The 27,067-nt window shown below is 43.2% G+C and overlaps 1 protein-coding gene across 2 annotated transcripts in view; it reads left to right on the top strand.

Annotated features, from left to right (window-relative positions):
- Positions 1-2,645: 2,645 nt before the first annotated feature.
- Positions 2,646-27,067, top strand: part of C14H19orf12 (chromosome 14 C19orf12 homolog) — a 32,463-nt gene continuing 8,041 nt past the window's right edge. The window contains exons 1-3 of one of the 2 annotated variants that reach the window (XM_065567112.1): positions 2,646-2,786; positions 20,884-21,060; positions 23,873-24,125. In XM_065567112.1, coding sequence (XP_065423184.1) covers positions 20,901-21,060; positions 23,873-24,125 — 413 coding nt within the window. In that variant the 5' untranslated portion in view covers positions 2,646-2,786; positions 20,884-20,900. Of the gene's footprint in view, positions 2,787-20,883; positions 21,061-23,872; positions 25,404-27,067 lie in introns of those variants that run through there. The other variant, XM_065567111.1, reaches the window with a different exon arrangement.

Genomic DNA, 27,067 nt, shown 5'->3' with positions numbered 1-27,067 from the left:
AAAACACCATCAGCAAACATATTTCTTGGACCGTTCTTATTCCCAAACTGGGTGTCTTTTATGGCCTGCTGCCATTATAGGTTTTCCCTTCTAATGAGAGAATGGTACGGTCGATCTCAAATCAATGAAGGCTACATTCAGAAAGACCTGAAGATTTCTGGAATATACTGCTCAAACAGTTTCACTTTTGTTTCTACTGTCTGTCCCTCCCTTCTCACATTTATCTCCAGACTTCTTTTCCTTGTCCAGATCTATTCCGCCCCCAACGATCATCTATTCGTTGAACTTTTTGAAACTTTGCACTTTTAGATAGAGGTAAGGGATTGATTCTGTGTACACAAATTTGCAGAGGGACAATAGGGTTGAAGGGTCTATTATTTCTCACCTCTATAATATTTATTTAAAAACATTTTTGCTGTTAACAAGCATGTTATCTCTGGAGACACAAATCCACAGTTTGAGAACTGCAAAACTAAGCATCTCTGATGGTATCTTCTAGACTGAGCACCGAGTCCCATTGGGTAGATAGAAAGATTAACCTAAATAATCTATACAGAAGCCCCTGGAACCTCATAAAATTGGGTCCCTAATCCATGAACTATTGGAACTCATTTACAAAACTTTTCTTAAACATTACATGAATATATTGTCTCACACTATAGAATAAATATTTATAATCCTTATTCCATGATCAGATATCTTTGAGCTATAATGTATCTTAATTAAAACAAACTATTTTTAAACAAAAAAATCTGATTTAAAAAAAATCATTGATTTTTATCCACCCTGATTTGCAATATTAGAAAAGATAGGATGCCCACCAACCCAGTTAACTCTTAAACGTTCATTCCACAACAACATGAGAGCAACTGTCCAGTTTGACAGGTCCATTTTGGACAGCTTTGAGATGAAAAGCAGAGTGAAACAAGGATGTGTTTTTGCCCCTACACTCTTGGGAATCTTTTTCTCGGTACTCTGGAACTGTGCATTTAAGGACATGAAAGATGGAGTGTATCTCCACACAAGATCAGATCGGAACTCTTCAAACTGTCACGACTTAAGTCAAAGACCAAAGTCAAAAAGGCACTAATCAGGGAACTTCTATTCGCTGATGCTGATCCTCATAGCCCATGATGAAGATCTACTACAAGAACTCATGGACGGACTGCCTTTCAACTGCTTGTCAGGCATTTGCACTCACCATCAACATCAAGAAAACGGTTGTATTAGGACAGGGGGTTCCACAAGATCCTTCAGTCACCCTAAATGCAAACCAGCTAGAAGTAGTCCAGAAATTCAGATATTTACGTTCTACAGTGACCACCAACCTCTCACTGGATGGAGAACTAAATGTTCGCATTGGAAAGGCTGCCACCACTAACTTTAGCAGACTAACTAAAAGAGCCTGGAACAACTCAAAACTGACCATCAAGACCAAAATGCTAGTGCACCAAGCTTGCATCCTCAGCACTCTCATGTACGGCAGGGAAACATGGACAACTTATGCTCATGAGGAGAAAAGGTTAAACAGTTTCCCCCTACGTTGTTCATGCCATATACTCAACATCAAATGGCAAGATAAAGTCACCAATGCAGAGGTTCTTCAAAGGGCAAATTTACCAACCATGACAGCCCTGCTCAAGCAAAGACAACTGCACTGGCTGGGCCATCTGAGTAGGTTGGAAGACGGATGCATACCTAAGGACATGCTATAAGGGGAGCTATCAGAGGGAATAAGAACAACAGGATATCTCAAGCTTCGCTATAAAGACACATGCAAGTGAGATATGAAGGAATTTGGTATTGATCCCGACCAATGGGACATCTTGGCAAGTGATCATAACAAGTAGCGCCATCAGGGTATCAAAGTCCATGACAGGAGCTGGTTCCTACAGCTTGAAGAGAAAAGAGCCCGTAGGAAGCCAGCAGCTCCCAACTAAGATATATACATTTGCAATAACTGCCAAAGATCATGCCAATCTCGGATTGGCCTATTCAGTCACATGAGACATTGCAAACCATGTACACCATAGGCTGTCTAGATTCATAGATGAGAGGATGCCAACAATGTGCACTATGAACACCTGCCCGCTCAGGTGCTATAGCAAACACAGTTTGCAGTAAAGTGATTCATACAGGTTGAACTAAATATTTGCCAGTATCTGCTGGCTGTTGCTGGAGTGCTTCCCCTGGGGGTGATTTCGTCTCTGAAGGCTGAGCAGACAACAACCCAGGGTTTGCTCCCTGAGGCTGGGGACCTGTCTGAACCCAAGCTTTGCAAATCCCCGCATTCCCTGAGGCTGCTGAGGCAATACACATAGTAATGCTAAGGATGACAGCCTGAGGGTCCTGCTGCTGGGGGCTCAGTGCCTAGAGCAGGGGGCAAGGAAGGGGGGGCTGAGAGCCATTGAACCAAACTGTTAAACCCTTTGTATAATGGAAACTACTTCAAGCCAGGAGGTGCGGTAGCACCCCTAGTTCCAGCATCTGTGGGGAGAGCAGAGGACACCCGCGGCTGAACTACTTTCCGAGTCCCTTCAAGGGCAGGAGCGGCCGCCCGGCTCTGCCCGCCCGCCCGGCCTCTGTAGCAAACCAGGGCGCTCGGGCGGGGACGAGACACAACCTATCGACGGCCACGTGTTTCCCCTCGGCCCCCGCGCCGGCCGGCTCCCAGTGGCGGCGCCGCTCGCACCGGGCCGTTCCCGCAACGAAACCTCCTGGGCCCTTCCGCGTCCGTGTCCTGCGGCGGCCCGGCTCTCTCTAGCCTCGCGGCTCTGCGCACCAAGGTAGGTAGCCCGAGCTGCAGCAAGGGGAGCCCAGGGCCGCAGAGCGGCTGGGGGTACAGGAAGCCCGGGGCTCCTGGGGGGGTACGGTGCTGCTGGGGGTACAGGGGCTCTGGGCGGTACAGGGCTGGGGGGTACAAGAAACCCGGGGCTCCTGGGGGGACAGGGCGGGGGTACAGAGAGAGCCCGGGGCTCCTGGGAGGGAGGGCGCAGAGAGAGCCCGGGGCTGCTGGGGCGGGCGGGGGCTACAGAGAGAGCCGGGGGCGGGGCGGGGGATACAGAGACCCCGGGGCTCTGGGCGGTACAGGGCTGGGGGTGCAGAGAGCCGGGGGCAGGGCGGGGGGTACAGAGACCCCGGGGCTCTGGGCGATACAGGGCTGGGGGTGCAGAGAGCCGGGGGCAGGGCGGGGGGTACAGAGACCCCGGGGCTCTGGGCGGTACAGGGCTGGGGGTGCAGAGAGCCGGGGGCAGGGCGGGGGGTACAGGGACCCCGGGGCTCTGGGCGGTACAGGGCTGGGGGTGCAGAGCGAGCCGGGGGCTCCTGGGAGGGAGGGCGCAGAGAGAGCCCGGGGCTGCTGGGGCGGGCGGGGGCTACAGAGAGAACCGGGGGCAGGGCGGGGGGTACAGAGACCCCGGGGCTCTGGGCGGTACAGGGCTGGGGGTGCAGAGCGAGCCGGGGGCAGGGCGGGCGGGGCTGAAAGAGAAAGCAGCGCCCTGCGCTGGGAGCCGCGGTGTGCGCGTCTGCGGGCGGCCCCGGGTGTGGGGGGGGCGGATGGTCCCGGCTGACATGCGGCTGAGTACAGCCAAGGGCTCCGGCTCGCAGGGGCAGGGCGCGCTCCACCTCCCTCCCGGTCCGTGGCCCCAGAGCCCTGCTCGGCTTCGCGGGGGCCTGCCGGAGCCTCGGCCGCCCCCAGTCGGGAGGTGGTTTGCGCGCACATCGCGGCGGGCGGGCGGTGACCCCATTTTCGGGGTGTAAACTGCTGTCACCGCTGGCCAGATGTCTGTGTGCCACCGCCCTAGGGAGCGCCTGGTATGGGGGCTACAGCCCTTGGGCAACCACTGACTCCAAGAACCTGCCCTGCCGGATCGGCTTTAGCAGCCTCTAGAGCTGTGCGCTTCCCCGTTACTTTTTGGCTGGTGTAGAACAGGGTGTGTCTGGCCTCAATCACAGCTCCAAAGGCTTGGGGATGGGGAGTTTGTTTTTCTTTTCACGTGATGAGGGAGATTTTCCTGCTAGACTTTCCCAAGGGCTGGAAAAAGTGGAGCTGTAATGTTTGGTTTTGGATTTTTTCATAGTAGGCATGAAAATGACCTTCTCAAATAGATAAACCAAAACCTAACTTTTTGTGGGTGTAGTTATTTGAAATGAGATTATTTATTAACCTTTTGTCAAGTCCCAAGAAAGTATTAAAGATCACATTCCAAACACACTTAAAACCTTAGACTTGAATATTAAAGAAAACTTATTTGATGTATAATAAGTGCAGTTTTGTGTTCCTTGGCTGTTCAAGATGTTGCTTGCTGGGTCCTTAAGATGTTTTCCTTTGCCATTTCACCCACAAGATTTGTAAACTGACAGCCATCATTTTGGCTGATCAGAGATTACAAGTTGTTATAAACTTGTAGCATCTAGAAGACACAAGAGGATGTATTCCCTGGCCCCAAATAGCTTAGGCCTGGTCCACACTAACCCCCCACTTCGAACTAAGATACGCAACTTCAGCTACGTAAATAACGTAGCTGAAGTCGAGGTACCTTAGTTCGAACTTATCGCCGGTCTAGACGCGGCAGGCAGGCTCCCCCATCGACTCCGCATACTCCTCTCACGGAGCAGGAGTACCGGCGTCAACGGCGAGCACTTCCGGGATTGATTTATCGCGTCTAGACAAGATGCGATAAATCGAACCCAGAAGATCAGTTGCTTACTGCCGGACCTGGAGGTAAGTATAGACGTACCCTTAGAGTCAGAATTTTAGGCACAAGATGAGAAGGGAACATGTGGATATGGAGGATGAGATTTACATTATGATCACATGGTTTTATAGTTTGTGCACGTGCAAGATATTACTCACACCTCAGAAGAAGTGAGGGATGGATTTGGACAAAAGGTTGTGTGACGTTGTGCAGCCTAAATGGTTTTATAAAAATATGATAATAAGTGAATATAACGTAACTGGGATATGCTTCATGATAAAGGTCTTTTGTAAGGTATCATTACAAAGCTTATAATCTACTGAGTGTGATCATCCGATTTGTATAAATGTACCACTCTTGTATCTAAAACTAGAAATATAAAATATAACTCTGAGGGCCTATTGTAATTATGTAAAGTGTGGGCCATTAATGATGGTTTGGAATCTTGATGACTCTAATTAACAAGGACCATTGTCTGCAGATGGCTGTGTTTACCTGTGAGTCTTCCTGTATGTGTGTGTGCTGGCAAGTGGGCAATTAAGTCTTGCAGTGACATGTGATCATGTCACCTGAACTGGAATCCATCTTTAACCTGGTGCTTTTCCAGTGGGGGGGGGGAGGTGGAAACCCAGAGGGACAAAGGGTTCCCGCCTTATGCAAAAGATATATAAAGGGGTGGAACAGAACAGAGGGAGAGAGGAGCCATCATGAAGAATCCCCTAGCTATCACCTGAGCTGCAACAAGAGCTGTACCAGGGGAAAGAATTGTGCCCAGGCCTGGAAGGTGTCCAGTTTGAGAAAAAGCTTACTGAAGCATCTCTGAGGGTGAGATTATCTGTATTCAGTTTGATTAGACCTAGATTTGCGCATTTTATTTTATTTTGCTTGGTGACTTACCTTGTTCTGTCTGTTACTACTTGGAACCACTTAAATCCTACTTTCTGTATTTAATAAAATCACTTTTTATTTAGTAATTTACTCAGAGTATGGGGGAGCAAACAACTGTGCATATCTCTCTATCGGTGTTATAGAGGGCGAACAATTTGAGTTTGCCCTGCATAAGCTTTATGCAGGGTAAAATGGATTTATCTGGGTTTAGACCCCATTGGGAGTTGGGCATCGGAGTGCTAAAGACAAGCACACTTCTGTGAGCTGTTTTCAGGTAAACTTGCAGCTTTGGGACAAGTAATTATTTTGCTTGGTGACTTACCTTGTTCTGTCTGTTACTACTTGGAACCACTTAAATCCTACTTTCTGTATTTAATAAAATCACTTTTTATTTAGTAATTTACTCAGAGTATGGGGGAGCAAACAACTGTGCATATCTCTCTATCGGTGTTATAGAGGGCGAACAATTTGAGTTTGCCCTGCATAAGCTTTATGCAGGGTAAAATGGATTTATCTGGGTTTAGACCCCATTGGGAGTTGGGCATCGGAGTGCTAAAGACAAGCACACTTCTGTGAGCTGTTTTCAGGTAAACTTGCAGCTTTGGGACAAGTAATTCAGACCCTGGGTCTGTGTTGGAGCAGACGGGAGTGTCTGGCTCAGCAAGACAGGGTGCTGGAGTCCTGAGCTGGCAGGGAAAACAGAAGCAGCGGTAGTCTTGGTACATCAGGTGGCAGCTTCCAAGGGGGTTTCTGTGATCCAACCCATCACAGGTTGCATCCCTATTTTGCAGATGTTGAAACTGGGACACAAATAAGTGATGTAACTTTACCACTGGTGAGCTATGTGACCTTGGTAGAATTTGGAATAGAACCATGTGTTTTGGCTCCCAAGCTGCTGCTCTAACTACTAGAAAGCACTCCCACTGGACTACATGGACCATTTGTCTGGCTGGTGTAGTGGGGAGGTGAGGATGCAACACTTAATAGACGTTAATCTGATGTGTTGCAGCAAGGAGAGTCTTGCCAATTCTCTAGAACAGGTGAGCTTTTTTGGTGTTTTTTTTCTTTTGTTTTTAGGCAGTCTCCTAATTTTCCCTCCCTCCCTCCCCCCAAGTGGTTTTAATTGTTTTTCGTTGTTTCTGCTGGTTTTCCCATTGACTGTTCTGGGAAGTGGCAAGGGGAGGCGTTAGAACCTTTCATTACATCACTGGTTGATTAGGGAAGGATGACAGCTCTCTCTTGCCTGAATGAGTCATCATCCAGATACTGGTGACTAATTTGGGGCTTTAACATGGCTTGTGTGGTCTCCGCTCTAAAAAAACCACCTCAACGAGCAGTGTAGTTCCCAGCGCTGGGGCACTGTTTACACTTGTGCTGAAACTTCCTGTGCTCAGGGGGGTGTTTTTTTCACACGCCTGAGCTAGAAAGTTGCAACGCTGTAAATTGCCAGTGTAGACAAGCCCTTCTACTCCAAGAGCATAAAGCATACTTTCAGAATAAATACATTATACTTTAAATGTTACCTGTACATACATCTTGCAATGATTCTGAATCTTGATGAATATCTTCAAGCTGTCTGTAGATATTTTACATGTTACTCTTCATGGATAAATTTCCTGTGTGATTTTTTGATGCAATGAGTGTGTGTGGTCTGAGGTGAGCGTTATTTGCAAAGAACAGAACTTATTTGCCAAGTGGTTTTTAGGTTACAGTAAATGATTTAGGAATTTTAGGTGCACAAGTCCCACTCAAGGCAGCAGAATGTACCTGTGGGCTCTAGAGAGGAAGATCCTTCTTTTGTAGATAGGTATGTTTATGTTTTTACTCCTTGATTCTTTTATTGGCAGCTTCTGCTACAGCAGTTTGTGGACTTCTGCCCTCAGATAACCATGGAGGTTATGTAGACTATTGAGTCACTGTGGCTAACAGTTTAGTCTCTGGGATCATGTGGTGATTGTGTAACAACCAGGCCAGTCATCTACTCAGAGTTACTAGGGGAGATGTCTCAAAAGCTTCTGTAATAACAGCCATTTTATGGATAGATTATGAAATTAAAATGTCTATGTATATTGGAAATGCATAAAAGGGATATATAGAAATTAGAGCTGATCTAATGGGGAGGGCTGTTGAGTTCCCCTGCCTGCCTTTAGGTTTTGTTCTTTACTTCAATCAGGATACAATTTGAAGATCACCATAGGTCCCTATATATGTTTTCTACTACTAGATATTGACTTGACTTGAATCTGCCAGCAATTGTCCAGAGAGTCTCGGTCCAACTTTTACTGTCACTTTACAGCAGTGGACTCCAACCTTTTTACGCCCAAGATCACTTTTAAAATCTAAGGGCAACCCAGGACCTACCCTGCCCCTTCCCCAAAGCCCCGCCCCGCTCACTCACTTTCACCGGTCTGGGGCTGGGGCAGGGGCCAGGAGGTGGGGTGCAGGCTCTGGGCTGGGGCGGAGGGGTTTGCAGTGTGGGAGGAGGCTTTGGGCTGAGCCTGGGGCAGGGGGTTGGGGTGCAGGAGAGGGTATGGGGTGCTGGCTCTGAGAGGGGGATCAGGGCTGGGACTTGGGGTTCAGGGTGCAGAAGGGGGTATGGGATGCTGGCTTTGGGAGGGGGCTGGGGGCATGGGGTGCTGGCTCGGTGATCAGGGCTGGGGGTTGGGGCCTGGCCTTCCACTGGGCAGCACTTACTTCTGGTGGCTCTCAGTTGGCGGCAGGTGCAGCGAGACTCAGGCAAGCTCCCTGCCTACCGCTGCCCCACACTGTTTCCCAGAAGGGGCCAGTGTGCCCCTGGAGGGGGGGGCGGCATGGCTCCGCGAGCTGCCCCTCTCTGCAAGCACCGCCCCTGCAGCTCTCCCAGCCAATGGGAGCTGTGGAGGCGGTGCTTGCAGGTAGGAGCAGCGTGCGGAGGGAGACCCCCGCCCTGGGAGCAGCATGAGGCCAGAGGTAGACAGGGAGTCTGCCTTAGCGGCAGACATACTGTGCCGCTGGAGATCGCGATCGACTGGGAGATTCTCTAGGATCAACCAGTCAATTATGATCGACTGGTTGGTGACCACTGCCTTACAGTCACACGAGTAGAGGTGGCTGCTAATTGAGCAGGGGAATCTACTGGTTTATCGTATACAAATACTTGATTTGAAGACTGTCATGGATTTGGAGTTGGCTATGATAACCTATGATTGCTGTATGCTCTGTAGGTTTTTCAAAGTATTGTAAAGCTATTTTCTGAATGCATATGGTGTGTTAATTCAGAATGGGGTTTTAACAAATGCACTGTGGCAAGGGGGAGTGTGGCTCCAGATAGCTAGCTATCCATCTACCAACACTTGAGAGTTGGCTCAACCCCTGGGTGTACTTGTCATGAGTTTGGCAAGTGAGGAGGCCCAAGTTGGGCACCTGGAGAACAATGGCTTTTGCTTGTGGTAAAAAGGACACTCCCTGAAGTGGGGGGAGGAGGAGCGCAGGGAGGGGAGGGACACATGTTTTGCAGGAGCCTGAGATGGTCTTGGGCAGAAGGAAAGAGAGCTAAGATGAAAAGAAACTAATGTTGACCCCAGGAATCTTCTGGGGTTCCATATGCTTACGTTGATTTCAATGGGCATTAGGTGCCTAGGCACTTTTGAAAATCCAACTAGGTGCCTCTTTATATCTTTAGGCACCTAAATCTCTTTTGAAATTTGGCCCTTGTTGACCAGAAACAGTCTGTCAATTCACTAAGATAATGCTTCCTCTGTTTTAAAAGTCAGCTAGCTGTAAATTCAAAATATAGATTGATAAATCTACTCTTTTTTTTTCTTGTGTATCCAGCACCTTGAAGGTAATTTTACTTAACTAATAGCAATAATTTTAAAATGCTGGGTTTGAACATCTTTAATTGAGTTCCAGTTTCCTTCAAATGCAGCTTGACATGAATCCCAAATAAAAAATGATCTAGTAAATAAGAAATGAATGATTTCACCAACTTCTAACATAACAGAATGTCAAAATGAAGGATCTGAATAAATGTCTGTTAAGTTATATAATTACTTAAATGTATAGATTGTGTATCCTGATTACCAAAAGGAAGTACCAAATTTACTGTGACAATGGTATTTGTTTACAAATCAACATGTTTTAATGGTTACCAATGAATGAGAATTAACCTCTCTTTAGGAAAATAACCAGAGAGTTCACATGCAACACAAGATTAAAATTACTTCTGTAAATCAAGGTTTCCTGTTTGTTGATTTAAATCATGATTAAAATCAGTAGTTTAAATCACTTTGATTTAAAGCAATCCAGCCTGCTGCAGACATGCTGTTTGCAGAAGTGTTAATATTTTAACTGGATGACTTTTCTCAACTATTTTAAAAACAATGTTTGAATTACAATGCAGGAACTGATTAGCTGTTACATAATCCACTTTTGAAAACTGGTAAATAAGCAGTTCTGTGAATCCTGTTCCTGAATCACTCCACATGTGCTCACTGACCAGTGATCTAGCATAGTACTGATGAGGTGGCAGAATTAGTTTCAGTTACTAGAATTCACATCTAACTTGGCAGGACAGGTGAGCCTGGGAAGGGAACTGGTGTGTGGAATAGGGAAGGCTTGTGACTCTCAATATGGTACATGTGCACTCAAGCCCCATTGTGGATATCTTCACATATGACATTTTTATAATTAGTACCTTCCTATTTTCATTCAGGTGTCCATAGTAATAAAGAATGTTGCCAGAAGAGAAGTAATAAGGGCAGAATTCTTGAAATGTGTCTTTATATGAATAACTTTGTCTATTGAAATACAGTAAATTTCACACATAAAGGTTTTTGGATGAGATAACCAGTTGAGGTGATTGTCTTAGCCATTTTAGGTGCAGACCTTTCAGAACTTCCAGGATCTATCAGTGCATTTTTATAATAAAAGTACCGTATTATTACGGTACCTATATTATGGAAGAATTATCTGGCAGTCCTACCTGCCTCTTTCAGGGCATCGTAATGCCTGTGTAATGGAAATATTTGAATTGGGCATCTTGTTGTAGAAGTGGCTTAAAACCTCTTAGCAAATAATGTTGTGTAATTTAACAACCTGATTTTGAGGCTTCATTAGAGTTTAATATTCAGAACCACACATTTGGTGTTTAACAAAAAAGCATATTTGATTTTTTTTTTTAAAGGCATAACTTCATTTGTATGTGAGCTGTCTGCCTTGGCTTTAATGAGCGTGCTTTTTGTGTATTACCTAACCTTTTTGAATTAATGTTAGTTTAAAAAGTAGAACTTAAATGGGATCAACACCTGTGGCTCTGGTTATTATGCCTGTAATTGTCCGTTGCTCTTCATTCCCAGAGATTACTCTTAAGGCAACTGTCATGTATTTCATGACCCAGATTTAACATAAATTTAAAGTTCAACATATACCTCCCAAGCTATCGGATTGATTTTTTTTTTTTTTTTTTTTTTTTTTTTTTTTGAGGGAGGGTGGGGGGTTAAAATCAAATTCTCTAGCTTGGAGTAATTTAGAATTCAGCAGTGGATAGGGCTGCGATTTAGTCACAGCGGTCATGGAATCCGTGACTTCCAAAGACCTCCATGACTTCAGCCTGCGCTGGCTGGGGGCTGCAGGGTCCCCTGCTGCCTGCAGGAGTACCCGCAGCTCCCGGCCACCGAGGTGGCAGAGGGGAGCCCTGCAGCTCCCCTGCTGCTCCTGGCCACCATGGGAGATGGGGGATCTGCCACTCCCAGCCGCCACAGGCGGAAGAGGGGACCCAGCGGCAGGGGGAATTCCCACCGCTCCCTGCCCCCACTGGCGGACAGGGGGACCCCCAGCACCGCAGGGGAGACCCCATGGCAGGGGGAATCCCTGATGCCGGGGGGGGGGGATCCTGTGGCGGGGGGAATCTCCGCTGCTCCCAGCTGCCGCGGATGGCAAGAGGGACTCCCACTGCTCCCAGCCTCCGCCGGCGGCCGGGGCATCCCCACCACCGCAGGTGGCAAGAGGGATTCCCGGAGCTCCCTGCTGCTGCGGGTGGCAGGGGGACCCTGGCAGCTCCCAGGCACAGTGGCGGATCCTGGAGCTCCCAGTGCTGCCTACCCCCTCCAGCTGCCCAGCCTACCCATTTTGTCTTGGGTATTTTTAGTAAAAGTCATGGACATGTCACGGCTTCTGTGAATTTTTCATTATTGCCCATGACCTGTCCGTGACTTTTACTAAAAATATCCGTGACACAAACTTAGCCTTATGGATAACAAATATATTTGCTGGAAACGACTTCTGCTTCAGCACCCTAATTCTCCAACAGAGTAACAAAACAAAGAAATTGACAGAGGCCCTAAGAAAACAATCTAAATACTTCTGAAGATGTGGCCACCTATCAAGGTGTACACACACTACTGTAAAATACTTATACTAAGTATATGTGGCCTTCTACAAGTGTATATGTAATATAATAGCGTATATGTTTTAATAGGTCCATCCACAATTCTTGCATTTCTGAGTCTTACCAAATAAATCCTGAACTCCATCCGATTTGTGGATAGGGTAGATGGTCCAATCTACTCATAAACTTGTGACGGGTTGGATCACAGAAACCCCCTGGGAGCTGCCACCTGATGCACCAAGACTACCTCTGCTCCTGTTTTCCCTGCCAGCTCAGGACTCCAGCACCCTGTCTTGCTGGGCCAGACACTCCCATCTGCTCCAACAGAGACCCAGGGTCTGAATTACTTGCCCCAAGCTGCAGATTAACCTGAAAACAGCTCACAGAAGTGTGCTTGTCTTTAGCACTCAGATGCCCAACTCCCAATGGGGTCTAAACTCAAATCCATTTTACCCTGTATAAAGCTTATGCAGAGTAAACTCATAAATTGTTTGCCCTCTATAATATCGATAGAGAGATATGCACAGTTGTTTGCTCCCCCAGGTATTAGCACATACTCTGAGTTAATTAATAAGTAAAAAGTGATTTTTATTAAATACAGAAAGTAGGATTTAAGTGGTTCCAAGTAGTAACAGACAGAACAAAGTAAGTCACCAAGCAAAATAAAATAAAATGTGCAAATCTAGGTCTAATCAAACTGAATACAGATAAGATCCTCACCAGTTCCAGAATGCTCCCTTTTACAGACTAATCTCCTTTTAGCCTGGGTCCAGCAATCACTCTCACCGCTTTGTTCCAGTTTCTTCCAAGTATCCTGGGGGTGGAGAGGCTCTCTTTAGCCAGCTGAAGACAAAATGGAGGGGTCTCCCACGGGTTTAAATAGACTTAAATAGACTCCCCCGCCCCCTCACTCCTATGCAAAGTCCAGCTCCAAGATGGAGTTCTGGAGTCACCTGGGCAAGTCACATATCCATGCATGACTCAGTCTTTATAGGCAGAAGCCATTGTTCACATAGTATCTTGTATGTCTCCAGGAAGACTTCTTATGTGGATTGGAGCATTCCAAGATGCATTGTTCCCCAAGTGCTTCTTGATCCGGTACTTAACCTTGCAAATTCCTTCCTAAAGAAGCTGACCAAATGCCTCACAAAGCTTACTTAGAAATCAAGCAAGTATACAGCCAATATTCCTAATCTCAAGTACAAAATGATATATGTGTACAAATAGGATGAATAGATATAGTAGACCATAACCTTTACAGAGATATGTTACATGGCACAGGCAGCACAAAACATATTCCAGTTATGTCATATTCCCATAAAGCCTTATGGGAGGTACCGTCACAAAACTAATCTGCTAAGTTGTTAGAGCAGAAATAAGTGCTTTTTCATAGTACCTTTAAGGATTTCCTTGGGGCCACTAATGCTTAAAAGTAAGCACAAGCTTTAGCACTTTGATGGATTGGGACCATTGTGCTGAGCACCTTGCTCAGTCAAGCCCAAAAAGAGAGAGAACAAGTATTAAAATCCTTTATAATCACAGTCTTACTGTGGAGGGAGCAAAGAGCTCCCATGTTTCACTTTGAAAAAGAATATCTAGATTTGCTTGAATTCCATATTTCTTTTCTGCTTCAGACCTTGAGATCTGACCTCTGCTGTCACTATGCTAATGCTAATATTTTTTTACTCAGTCTTTATTATAGCCATGCCTGATGGACTTCAAATATGGCAGTACTGTCAGAGTTTTCATTATTGTAGTACAATTTTTCTGGTTCTGTGAGAGCAGTCTTTCTCTGCACCCTTAATCTCCTCTTTGCTTGGACCCGAGTGTTAGAGCTTCTCTTTCCTTCTATCAGAGAAACTTTAGAACTGTGGTGCCATCATCTGTACTGCTTGAGATGTGATACCATTGTGAGATAACGTTGCTCTTAGTGTTTACTTGCCTGTGTGGTCTAAAGGATGTCACAGTTCACTTTCTGTGGTAGCTAACCTTTACAAATTGCAGGTGCTGACCTAGCACAGGTTCTTATTTTAATTTATTTAGTTTAAGGAACAGTTTAAGAAAGTCAGCCTGTTGACTGACAGAAGACAGACACCTATATTAGTCATATTCTCAGGTGAACTACTATCTGACTTAAGTAGCTGGCATGTATTATTGGGTCAGTTGCAGGGGTGAGGAGGTGGTCAGGTCTTATATTGCTAATTAGATTAGTCAATTCTGTGTATTACCCTAGAGACTCAGTCCAATTTCCAAAGACAAATTTCTCAAATTATGCTTGAAACGTATGCCTGCCTGGCAATATGCAACTTTTTAAACCCTTGGGGTTCTCTTGTGAACCACTGGAGCCTTCTTCCACCGTTAATATTTCCTGGAATAAAAAGACATGGTACCAATGAACTCCAAGCCAATATTGCTAAACTAGGGCCTGATTTATCTATTTAGGTACTTGCATGAGCTCTAGCACTATGGTATTAGAGTGTCTAACACATAATTAAAAATAGAAATAACAGTAATGCTCTCCTTTTTTCCCCCCTCATAAACTGGAGGAGAAATAGCTTGATTAGTTTATAGTTTTTCTTTGCTTGCTTACGTGAGTTGCTTGTGGGCCTGTGAGAAGAAATTGTTGAGGGAATGCTAATTTGAAGAAGTTAGTTTTGCATTTGGCTGTGAAAGTGGGGAGGATTGTGGTCATTCTGATCTTATGTGGGAGTGATCTCCATAGCACAGATCCAGCTCCTGGAAAAGTTCTCTCCTTCGCTAACAAGCTTCCCCACTTGGTCAACAGTTGAATTGTTCCATTGAATGTAGTTCTTTTGAGACACCAAGATGATGGTGGGAGAGGTGTTTCTCAGCTAGGTATGTGTGACTAGGTAGGGTGTCTTTTACACTGCTTCGCTGTGAGAGCAACCACTCCTGGTCTGCCCACACACAGCCTCCATTCAGATTACTTCCAGCTATACTTAGGGCCCTACCAAATTCACAGCCATGAAAAATGTGTTGCAGACTGTGAAATCTGGTCTCCCCCCATGAAATCTGGTCTTTTGTGTGCCTTTACCCTATACTATACAGACTTCACGGGGGGAGGCCAGTGTTTCTCAAATTGGGGTCCTGGCCCAAAAGGGAGTTGCAGGGAGGTCACAAGGTTATTTTGGGGGGGGGGGGGTGTCATGGTATTGCCACCCTTACTTCGGTGCTGCCTTCAGAGCTCGGCAGCCAGAGAGTAGCAGCTGTTGGCCGGGCACCTAGCTCTGAAGGCAACATCCTGCTAATAGCAGTGCAGAAGGGTGGCAATACCATACCATGCCACCCTTCTGCGCTGCTGTCTTCAGAGCCGGGCGGCCAGACAGTGTCAGCTGCTGACTGAGGGCCCAGCTCTGCAGGCAGCAGTGCAGAAGTAAGGGTGGTAATACCATACTATGCCATCCTTACTTCCGTGCTGCTGCTGCTGGTGGTGGCTCTGCCTTCAGAGCTGGGCTCCTGGCCAGCAGCCGCTGCTCGCCAGCTGGTTAGCTCTGAAGGCAGCACTGCTGCCAAAAGTAAGGGTAGCAGTACCACAACCCCCCCTACAATAACCTTGCGACCCCCCCCCCCCCCTTCCCCAACTCCTTTTTGGATCAGGACCCCTACAATTACAACACTGTGAAATTTCAGATTTAAATAGCTGAAATCATGAAATTTATTTTTAAAATCTTATGACCATGAAATGGACCAAAATGGACCGTGAATTTGGTAGGGCCCTAGTTATGCTGTATTAGTGCTTTAGCCAGCCACTCTTGAATTACACTGCAGAGCAACACCAGCAAATTCCCAGGCCCAGACTTTCCCTCAGAAATGTGTGTCTTGTACTGTCCGGCCCTCTCCTGGGCTACACAAGCTCATGTGAAGTCCGTCATTTTATTAATAGAAAATGATGTGCGCAAATCCCATCCCCCCAGTTGAAGTTTCCCAAACACTTCAATCCAAGCACACTGGTTTAGATACAACAATAAAACAAATTTATTAACTGCAGAAAGATAAATTGCAAGTGACTACAAGTAATGAGGCGCAAAAGTCATAATTAGGTACAAGTAAATAAAGGGTAAAATGCAACTAATACCTAACTTAAGTGAATGCAAAGCACCACGTGTCTCTCTTACTGTCTGAACTCCTTTCAGTCAGGATCTCTATTCCCAGTCCAAAGCTATTTCCTGTGTTCTTCAAGTGTTATCGATGTTGAGTAGAGATGAAGGGAGAGATCATTTGGGTGTCTGTTCCCTTGGTTTTTTTTTTTTTTAATCTTTTCCTCTTCCTTGAGGATCATCTCCAGCTGGGGTTTGGGAGACAGAGTCTGTAGGGATGGGACCCTCCATCTGTTTCTTTGCCAAGATGTAAATTTCTCTTTCTCACCCTTTCTCCTGCCAAAGAATGGCCATTTAATCAGGTGGTGGTCTATTTGATTTCATTGACACCTGGCTGAGGAACTGGTTTGTGGCTGCTCTTAGTAATATCCAGGGATCCTAGTTTTCCAAGATTAAAAAAAACAAAATACGCCGATTTAAAAAAAAATGTTTTTCCTTGATTAAAATGAAATGCTGAACTTTAGTTTCTCTAGCCACTATATATATAATGTGTGTGTGTGTATGTATCAGTTGAACACAGTGTTTTATTGATATACGGTAGATCCCCATTTATCCAGCTCTCCATATTAACTGAACCACCAGCTGACAGTGGTTGGGGTTCTGGCTATCAGCCCTGGGTGGCTGGGGCTCTGGCTGTCAGCTCTGCTGCCCGTGGCCTCCTGAGGCGCGCACACACCTCTTTCACACACACACACCCCCCCGCCCATCTTAAAATAAGGGATAGAAAGCTCTTTGCCAGTTCTCCAGATTATCCAAATTATCCGATCTCGCCCTGGTCACAATTAGATTGGACAAATGGAGTTCCATTGTAAATTTAAAGCTCTTTCAAAAATCAGCCAAAAGAGGGGGAGGTTGCATGCATTGAATAAATGACACTTGTACTTTCAATAAAATTTAGTTAATGTATGTTTTTATTTTTTCACAAAATAGAAACACTAAAGAGTCTCTGTTTTTCTGCGGTTGTTTTTTGTGGCAAATGGATTTCTAGGATTCCTGGTAATATCATACAGTATAATCTTAGAACTTTACATACAGTTTTGCTACACACATTTTACCAGGACAATGATAATCAGCAAATTGTGAGTTTTCAAATGATACCTCACAAGGCATACTTTGTATAGAATTTATCATAGCCTTGAAAAAGGAATGAACATAGGGATGCAGACTGTCATAGTATGGCCACGCAGGACGGAATCCTTGAAGAGGCCAAAAAGACGCCCAAAATGCACGTCTGGGGCTGTGTGCTGTTTAAATTGGACATAAAGGAGATTTAGAGAGTTGTTTGTCATCTCATCAGCATTGCAATAGCTTCCTATCAAGGGGTCTTGTGGAATACCTCAGGGTGAGGGGTTTGGAGTTAAACAGGTGTCCTCCATGAATCTCTGGATTTGGCCTAAGGGGAAGGCCATTTCAAGGTGTTTCCATTCACTCCTGAGGTCCTTGGGAGTTTGACAGGGCTATTTGATGACTGATAGTACCAGATGCTGCATAGAGGTCAGCAGGATATATATATACATGTGCTTCTGTGCTCTCCTCCTGCCCATCAACAAGAGAAGTTGGCAGTAGTTGAGGGTGCTCCGTATCAATCCAGACTGTATCCCTAATTCTCAGGCCTTCATTCAGGGTGAAATTTGCTTACCTTGAATTCAGCAATGAACTTTCACAAGATGAAACCTGATAATTCATATTATTCACCCTTCCAGCCAGGGTGGATTTTATTTAAATCAAATTGACTTAAATCACTAGTCATGAAGACACGATTTAACATGGATTTCTACATAAAAGTGCATTCTTGTTGGTTATTACACCCTTAATACATATTCTTCACAACTCAGATAGATGTAGGTTTCATTTTTAGAAGGTACACACTATACATTTTTAAAGTGATTTATGTTGAAAAATTTTCAGATTAGTTTTACAGCTATAACAGAAAATGAATGATTGTTTGGTTATTTCATTTACCAAAGGTAAGTGAAGCAGATAGTTTACCTCCCAATGACTTCATAAATATCTTCAGTTCAACAGGTTAATCATTAATATTTGGAGGATTTTCTTGCTACGCTGTATTAGGAAGAGAACATCACCAGACAGACATTTAAATTGTTTTGTTTTAACTAAAACAACAACCTTGTGTATTCTGAATTTTTTTCTTCAATGGCAAACATATAATATTTTAACAAAACAAACATACATTTTTGAATTTAATTAAACATTCACGTTTTTTAAAATCAGGTTTTTTTAGTTAAAATTGTTTACTAAAATAGTTACATTAATTTTTTTTTTAAACCAAACATTAAATTGACTTTGTCAGCCAGGTCAACATGATAAACTTAAAATATTGAGTTCTGCTGCTAACTCAGTCGTCTTCACCTTCATTTTCCTCTTTGTTCATAATCTGGAAAAGAAAAACAAGCTTTCCTGCTTTTTCAGGTCCCAAATGATTTCTCAATTTGGACTGAATTAGTCCGAAGGAAGAAAATATTCTTTCTACACCAGCAGAAGAAGCTACTGCTGTTAAAAGTGAGATTATCACTTCAACAGTCTCTGAATCCAAGTGCTTAAGTGACTTCCACCAGTTCACTGGCGTGACTTTCTTTAAAACACCATCAGCAAACATATTTCTTGAACGGTTGTTATTCCCAAACTGGGTCTCTTTTATGGCCTGCTGCCATTATAGGTTTTCCCTTCTAATGAGAGAATGGTACGGTAGATCTCAAATCAATGAAGGCTATATTCAGAAAGACCTCAAGATTTCTGGAATATGCTGCTCAAACAGTTTTACTTTTGTTTCTACTGTCTGTTCCTCCCTTCTCACATTTATCTCCAGACTTCTTCTCCTTGTCCAGATCTATTCCACCCCCAACAATCATCTGTTCGTTGGACTTTTTGAAACTTTGCACTTTTAGATAGAGGTAAGGGATTGATTCTGTGTACACAAATTTGCAGAGGGACAATAGGGTTGAGGTATATTTCTCACCTCTATATATTTATTTAAAAACATTTTTGCTGTTAACAAGCATGTTATCTCTGGAGACACAAATCCACAGTCTGAGAACTGCAAAACTAAGCATCCCTGATGGTAGCTTCTAGACTGAGCACTGAGTCCCATTGGGTAGATAGATTAACCTAAATAATCTATACAGAAGCCCCTGGAATTCTATAAGATTCAGTCCCTAATCCATGAACTATTGGAACTCCTTTACAAAACTTTTCTTAAACATTACATGAATATATTCTCATACTATAGAATTAGAATATATAATCCCTATTCCATTATGAGATATCTTTGAGCTATAATGTATTTTAATTAAAACTATCTTTAGGTAGGTTTTTCCTCAAAAAGCATTTTATCAAAAAAATCTGATTTTGTTTTTAATCAATCATTGATTTTTATCCACCCTGCTGCCAGCTGTTGCTCCTCATCTAGAAACTATTTTTACTGTTTATCACTGCACCAGGATGAAAAGTTCAGTCTTCAGTCTACTTCTCTATGCAACAGTCTCATTGAGGAGACAATCAAGGATAGATGTAGATGTAGGAGCAGTGTGTGTCAGTACAGTGCATCTGAGCAATATACACAATACCGTAGAGCATGGAAACGTCTTTATTATTTAGACACAGACCAAGAACACATGGTGAGAGAAACAGTGATATTTAAAAATATACATTAAACTATTTTCCCTGCCTTATACATACCCACTAGCATCTTGTGGCAAACAGAAGATTTAATATTTGCCTAAAATTGCAGGAAGTGTTGCTGGTGGCTCAGCGGCTTCCTCCCAAAACTTACAAATGTTAATTATAATGCTCCCTGAGCCCTACATCTGCCCTTGGCCCTCACCTGTGTCTTTTAATTAGGCACACGCTCCAACCCATGTCATTTCTGTACCTTCCTGGCCTGATACTAATTTCAGCCTCATATCTCACCTACTCCCTAACCCCCTGTCAGTTCCACATCACCAACCCTCCACATCTACCTCTTTCACCACAGGCATCCTCCTGCAGCTCTGGGGGCTCCTTTTCACACTCGCCCTCACTCATGGCCTGGATGAGGCAGCTGCAGTGAATCAACACCTAGGTTGTAAGGTGCTTTGGGGCAGTGACTGCTTTTTGTTGGTGGTTTGTTTTAATGGCACCTAGCTCAATAAGGTCAAATCCCCTGACTGGGGCTCTTGTGTACTAGCACAATATGAACATTTGTCATTGCCCTTTTAAATGTTACAGAAAGGGATCGAATTCTTCATTATGAAATGGCTTTCAAATTTAAAGTTAAGGTGAAAAAAAATCTCACTTCTCTCTGACACTCTTTACTTTCACTTCTACATCTAAGGGCCTGTCTTTACAAGAAAGTAAGGAATTGACTTGTTAAATGTATATTATACATACACAAACCTTCATTGAAAAATATGCTATTAGTGTTGCGAAGTTAGGAAATGCCAGAATTAAGGATGCCTGTAAATTATAATCTGCTAATCCTATCTTGATGTAAGACTGAGTCATTGCCTGTATCTTTTTTCACATGTAGTTGTTTGCAACACTGAATGGACATGAGTTTTTCAAGGCTAAAGACAACACACTGTACAAATAGGCAGAACATTTAAAAATGTTTCATTGCTGTGATTGTGACCAGATTAAAAAATCTGCACAAAACCAAATACATTTGGAAGTATGCAACACCTGTCACCTACTTTCCTGTTTAATTTGCTTCATTGGCTACTTGCAAAACTTTTGGTCTGTTTTCTTTTGGAAGAAGAAATGTTATTCCAAGAACTGATCCTTTTTTTATAAACTTGACCTTAAAATATCTTTTCAGGGCGCTAACTAGCCAAGATGCCGCTCGACGTTAATGATGTGATACACCTATTGTGCCGTATCTCTGAGGAGAGGAAGATGAAGGCTGCTGTCAAGCATTCTGGACAAGGAGCGCTAGTAGCGGGTGCAACAGCATTTCTCGGGGGCTTAATGGGGGGTCCACCTGGAATAGCCATAGGTAAATACACACTACCATATAAGGAAAGATGGTTTGGCTCATAATAAGATGAGCTGTTGAACTAAGGAATTAAAGAATTGATGTGCGATGTGGGTTAAATAGAAGGTAAAGCAGGTTTTCATAATACTTTCTGACAGTGAAAAGATACTCTGAGCAGAGTGCTTCGGCTTAAATTCATGGCTGATATGGAGCCCCCTGGAGGAACTATTGTTAGATCATTTCCTACAGACCTTTGGTAGATAAAGAAAAATGGGTTGGAGACTCCCAGTTTTACCCCTTAAGGAAATTTATTTCATTTGGGTATAAAGTGAGGGGGAGGAAATCTTCCCAGGCTAACCATATCTAGGGGAGTTAGGATCCTTCCTTAATAAAAATATCCTTCTGACAGTAAGGTTTATTTATTTAACATTTTGTAGTGTGCTGCTTGTCAAGCTGGATGTATTTTAGTTTTTTCAGAGTACCATGTTCCCTGTCAATAGGCGTTTCTCTGTATAACAAAAATTATATTAAAGCCCTGAGCTTACTAGCAATGAGAGATACAGAAGAGAAAATTCCAGATATCTCCTTTATTAATAACCTTTTGTGGCGTTAAAGCTAGATTACTACTGATGTCACTTAGGCCTTAATCCTTCAAACACTTGAGCCACACATGTAAGTTTACTAACATGAGCAGTCCCGTACACCTCAATGGGAATACTTACATGAGTAAAGTTGTACATCTGCTCGTGAGTTTGAATAATTGGGGCCCAAGTGACTTCATTCATAGCTTTAATGCCACAAAAGGGCATTGGAGAAATACAAAATAAACATGTAACAGCACAGCCGGAGATGCAAAGAGTAACTGTAAAGCTACCAGCATTACAAACATGCTTCTTAATTATCAGAAAAAAAGTCTTGTAACAAAGATGCTACTAAACTTTCCAGTAAGAAATAGGTAAAACCAAATGGTTGTAAGAAATTTATAATATCCAGACCAGTAGGAAGTACTAAGAAGAATGTAGCTGTCCATATACTTAAATAACTGGAATTTTAGAAATCGTCAAATGAAACCAACCTGTTACAGCCACAAATAAAATAAAAAGGGACAGCTACCTTAAAACTAAAAGGTGCATTGTCCTATATACCCCAGTTTAAGTGACTGTCTTCCTGACATTGCTGCTAGGGACAGTGCAACAAGTGCATTGTTTGGAAGGGAGACTGGGTGCTTGTGTGTGTCCTTGTCTATATACCACTGTAACTGAGTCAGAGAATTCTGATTTTATCTAGATTCTTACACTGTAGAAGTAAGTGACTTAACTAACACTTGTCCTGAACATTCTAAAGTTTTAGCTTGGTTATGGAGGCACTTTTAATTAAGTTTTAGCAGGGATATGCACAAACTATGGTGTAGATGGGTCCTTGGCTGTGTTATTCTTTTACTGTAAACTGAATAGGAGAGTTATCATTATCCCTGGCTGTGAGGAAGTCATACGGTGAGTTTCCCTACTGCATCTGCCCCCTGAGAAATGTGCAGTTTATCTTGCTTTCCAGTGCTTAGATCAGTTGCTTGGATCCCTTTGAGGGGAGTGGATTGGTGAATGTTAACTGAAGAAGACCAAATGATTGTGTAAGAAGCCTTCCAGTCTAAGAGCCACATCTGATTTTTTGCATGTGGTGCTCTCTAAATCAGGTATTGATGTTCTCATAAAGGTTTGATGCAGATGAATGCAGCCATTATAGCCTTTCAAGCATTTCACTAGCATCACCAGAAGAGTTGCAAGCTCAGTAAAATTTGCAAATTGAAAAATGTTTGTCGTGTGAAATGGGTAAATGGGCATATAAATGATGTTCTAGAAGCAGTCCCTGAGTGTGAGGGTTCTGGAAGCTGAGCAGTGTGGTTCTGAATCCAGTTTGCAAACCTAAGGCAGCTAAGCTAACCAGGACTCTCCTGGTGGTGGTGTCAATTATTAAAGACTTTACATTTGCTGTTTTATGTTAGAGAATTACTTTACAGCTTGGGATTGATTCCCTTTTGAAAGGGAGCACCCATTATAGCATTTACTATTGAAACTTCCACCTGGGGTAGGCACAGTGACCCCCTTGACAGCCCCATAGGATCTCCCACCCCAGTATTCTTGGGATGGGACAGATCAGCTCTGTACCAAAGATAAGAGCATGTTTTGGAATCCATGGTACTGCCTGACCAGTGAGAAAGTGCTGATTCAGTAATCAATAGGGTGACTGTCTCTAAATCAGTACTCCCCAAACTGCTGGGTTTGTTTCCTGTTTGGCATCATATAAGCACCAGCCATGCAGGGACTTTACAAAGGAACAAGAGTAAAAAGCCTTATTTAACAGAGGCAGAAAACAGGTACCGTGCTGTGGATTTGTAAGGAGAGAGAGAAGTAAATTAACCTTGGCCACCAACGTATGATTTGTCTCCTAGTTTCCTTGACCAGAGGGCTTTATTTAAAAAAACTGTCTTATCCAGAATCTGTGATCTTCTGTCGTCTCCTGAAGAGACCGGTCAGTGCCATAAAGGATGATTGTTTTTCACTGATTTAGGGCTTTAAGTTATTAGTACTGATTGTGTTAAGAATTGTTTTGCGATGGGCGCTGACTTAAAATCATGGAAACTCTTTCTGGCTTTAACTAGTTTTATATATAACCATTAAAGTAAATGTGCCTTGGCCTCCCAACTCTCCTCATTGAGTTCTGATAGAGTTAGCAGCACCAGTGTTGTTGTTTGAAGCCTGGCTATTGTTGGGTAGGATTTGAAATTTAATAATAAAAAAGTGGAGACTGACTAATTACATCTTCATTGATTTTCTAGGGGGTGCAGTTGGTGGTTTATTTGGTGCTTGGATGACTGCTGGACAGTTTAAGCCAATCCCTCAGATTATACTGGAATTGCCTCCTGCTGAGCAACAGAAGCTCTATGATGATGCCTTTGCTATTATCAGGAACTTAGACTGGACTGATGCTGCACAGTTGACTGCACTTGTAATGGGAAATGCCGCCCTCCAACAGAAGTTGGCAGCAGTGTTAATAAATTATCTTTCACATGAGCTAAGAGCAGAAATACGGTATGGAGATTAAACCTTTTCTGAGTGTGTGTTTTCACTTTACAATGAAGGGAATTTTATTTTGACAACTGTGATCTTTTATTTAACATAACGATTACTAGTTAGTGCAGCTAATTATAAAGTTAAGTAAATGCAGTAGGCAGATATAAATATTATTTTGGTTTTTGTGAATCTAGAATTATAGTACTGTATTATCTTAAACTGCCTTGCTGTGCTGTTTAAGATACTGTGTATTGAAAACTGAAATCAAGATCATAAAGCATTAAAGGAGCTATGTTTCTCACACCAACTATCACTCAGAAAAATTTTCAGAGTCACTGTAATGACTTAGGCTCCTAGGTTCCACTTTTAAGAGTGACGTAAGTCACTTAGGCAGTCTTGAAAATTTTACCCACTGTCTACTCATGGACTGTAAAGGTTGCAAGAATGAAGGGACTTCTGCTGAGAAGGTAAATATCTTCTCAAACTTTTCTTCATTGCTTGCTACAACTTTATGCTAATTATTGAGTCTTTTATTCACATACAAGTCTGACAAATGCCTAGCTGAACTTTATTGCAACAGTGGACAAAATGTGCGTAGCTAGTTTGCTCCTGCTATCCTTGTATGGAAAGGCTAGACCTAGAAGGCTGCTAACATGGTGGTGGCTGGCATCTCCCATCCAATCGCAGAATTGGGATTGTCATCTCAGCATTGGCTTGTAGAAGAAAAATGCTTTGCTCTGACTGAAATGTGTTGAATCTGAACTGCAGGTGTTAATTATCATTTCTTTAAAGTATTTTCAAGGTGTAGTAGTATAATCAACAAATCTTCAATTCAAATTAATTATCTTTAAAGCCAGAACTAACCTTTTTCTGTGCTGCAGTAGTGCAGTATATGTATGTCTTGTGATAGAAAAGAATGTACCCCTGCACCCTGGCGGAGTGTCATGTTTTTATGTGTTTTGCTTTAAAACAAATCAAGTACATCAAAACTGTGAACTGAAATATGAGCAAATATGAGGCACGTTGTTTTATTATGTCAAACTATCTATTGAATAATGATTTGGGATGGTTTCCTACACATGTTGAAGCTGCAGACTCTAGATGGAATTATGCTTGTTATCTTCTGATTTTCCACTATTTATATTGAAACATTGTAAGACAAGCTCACATGTACAAAGGTGCCTTCTTTTATATGTAAAAACGTACAAGAAATGAAATTGTTTTTATATTATATTCTTTGCCTAGTAGCAAAATCAAAATAAAGACTTTTTTTTGTCAGGCTTCTAAAATTTTGAATCTGACTGGAGAAAGGTGTTTTTTATTGACAGTTTACCAAATGTGTTGGGTTTACCTAATTTACTTTGTACACCTGTAACATGCTATGAGTAAGCCTGTATTGATCTTCCCCTGCAGAGTTCATGGGCTAGGTTGTGTGTCGCTGTCTTTAGTACCGTAGTTCTTTCCACTTTATTGGAAAGCAGAACAGAAGTAGATTATAAATGGACCAGTCAGAGTGCATAATAATACCAAAGCAGGAGAGTACAGTTTAATTTGCAGGGTACTTGTAATGCAACAGTTGGCATCTTCAAAGATTTTCAAATAAATGTAATCTTACATGTTTTCATACAATCTGGTATCTGTTTTAGAAATATCATTGTGCACAAGTTGGGCAAGCTGTAGAAAACTGTAAATTGAAGTAGTTGCCTTCATAGTCACAACACTTAAAATGAGACATTGCCAAAGAGGGATTGCAGATGACAATGATTGGATAATTCATGAGACACAAAGCCTTTCATGTCAGGATCATCAATTTAAATCCAGCCAAGATCAGTAGTCACTTCAGGGTAATTTGACATCTGATTGTAAAGTGGTCCATGTACAATGAGATGCTGGCTTCAGTTCTTTTGTTCTAACAAAAATGGCTATGGCTTCAACATGCTTTACATTTTACACATGGGGAAACTAAGGAACAGGTGGAGTGACTTGTTGAAGGTCACCCAACCGATTAGTGGCAGAACCCAGGTCCCCTGAGTCCCAATCCAGCACGCTATTCACTAGGTCCCACTGCCTCCTGTAGACAGGTGTCCTCATGATGGCTCTGATTCAGGACAACACTTAAATCATATTAGCTTCAGTTGACTGTTGTTGGGAATCAGAACCCGTTACAAGCATCCTTGCTAGCAGCTGGAAAAGGTCAGTCTGTAGACTGGACTACCCACAGGTTCCTCTTTTCACCCATACTATTGGGGCAGAGTGTGACTGATCTTTAATGGATTACGCTGGGCTCCAGGGCTGTCGTTTTGCATCTGACAAATTGAAGTTTCCTAAGAACATCACTTTGTTTTATTCTGCATTTCAATAATCTCAACCTGTTCTCCATCTCTCTCTGCTCCCAACGCAGTGACAATAGGGTGCTCTAATAGAGGCTCTGTTGTGATGTCAGAATGTTCAGATGACTGAGTGATCCCAATGGCTGAACACACCAGGGTGTTGCCTATAACTTAATCACAATAACACTGGCTTGCAGTGAACACAGATGAGTCGTCTTTAGGTGAGCAGATGACCAAAATCAAAACCTCTTGCAGCGCCAAAAGGAAGTGAGCTGAATTCTCTTCTTTCTCAGCATCATTGTCTAGTTTGAAGCACTGATGCAAATAAACTCCTGAATGTAATGAGACTGCACGGGTGCCACTGGGCCAAAAACCTAATTTGGCGTTCAGAGCATATTATTGCTTTTGATAGTGCACAAGAAGCAAAGCATTCTGCTCAGATCTCTGCCCAACCTGAGTTTCTGGGGTTGGCAGTGAGAAAAATACCTTTCTACTTGTAAATTGAGAACACTTGATATGGAGAATGGAGCCCTCAATGCCATTTTTACAGAGTCCCTTTTCAAAGTAGCCCCACTTAAATGTTTGTCCCAATCCACGTTAGCAGAACTTTGCTGAATGTTGCCAGAAGAT

Source organism: Chrysemys picta, chromosome 14, assembly GCF_011386835.1.
Source record: "Chrysemys picta bellii isolate R12L10 chromosome 14, ASM1138683v2, whole genome shotgun sequence".
Classification (NCBI taxonomy): Eukaryota; Metazoa; Chordata; order Testudines; family Emydidae; genus Chrysemys; species Chrysemys picta.
The sequence above is the reverse complement of the archived record's forward strand: the minus strand, read 5'-3'. Positions and strand labels throughout refer to the sequence as shown.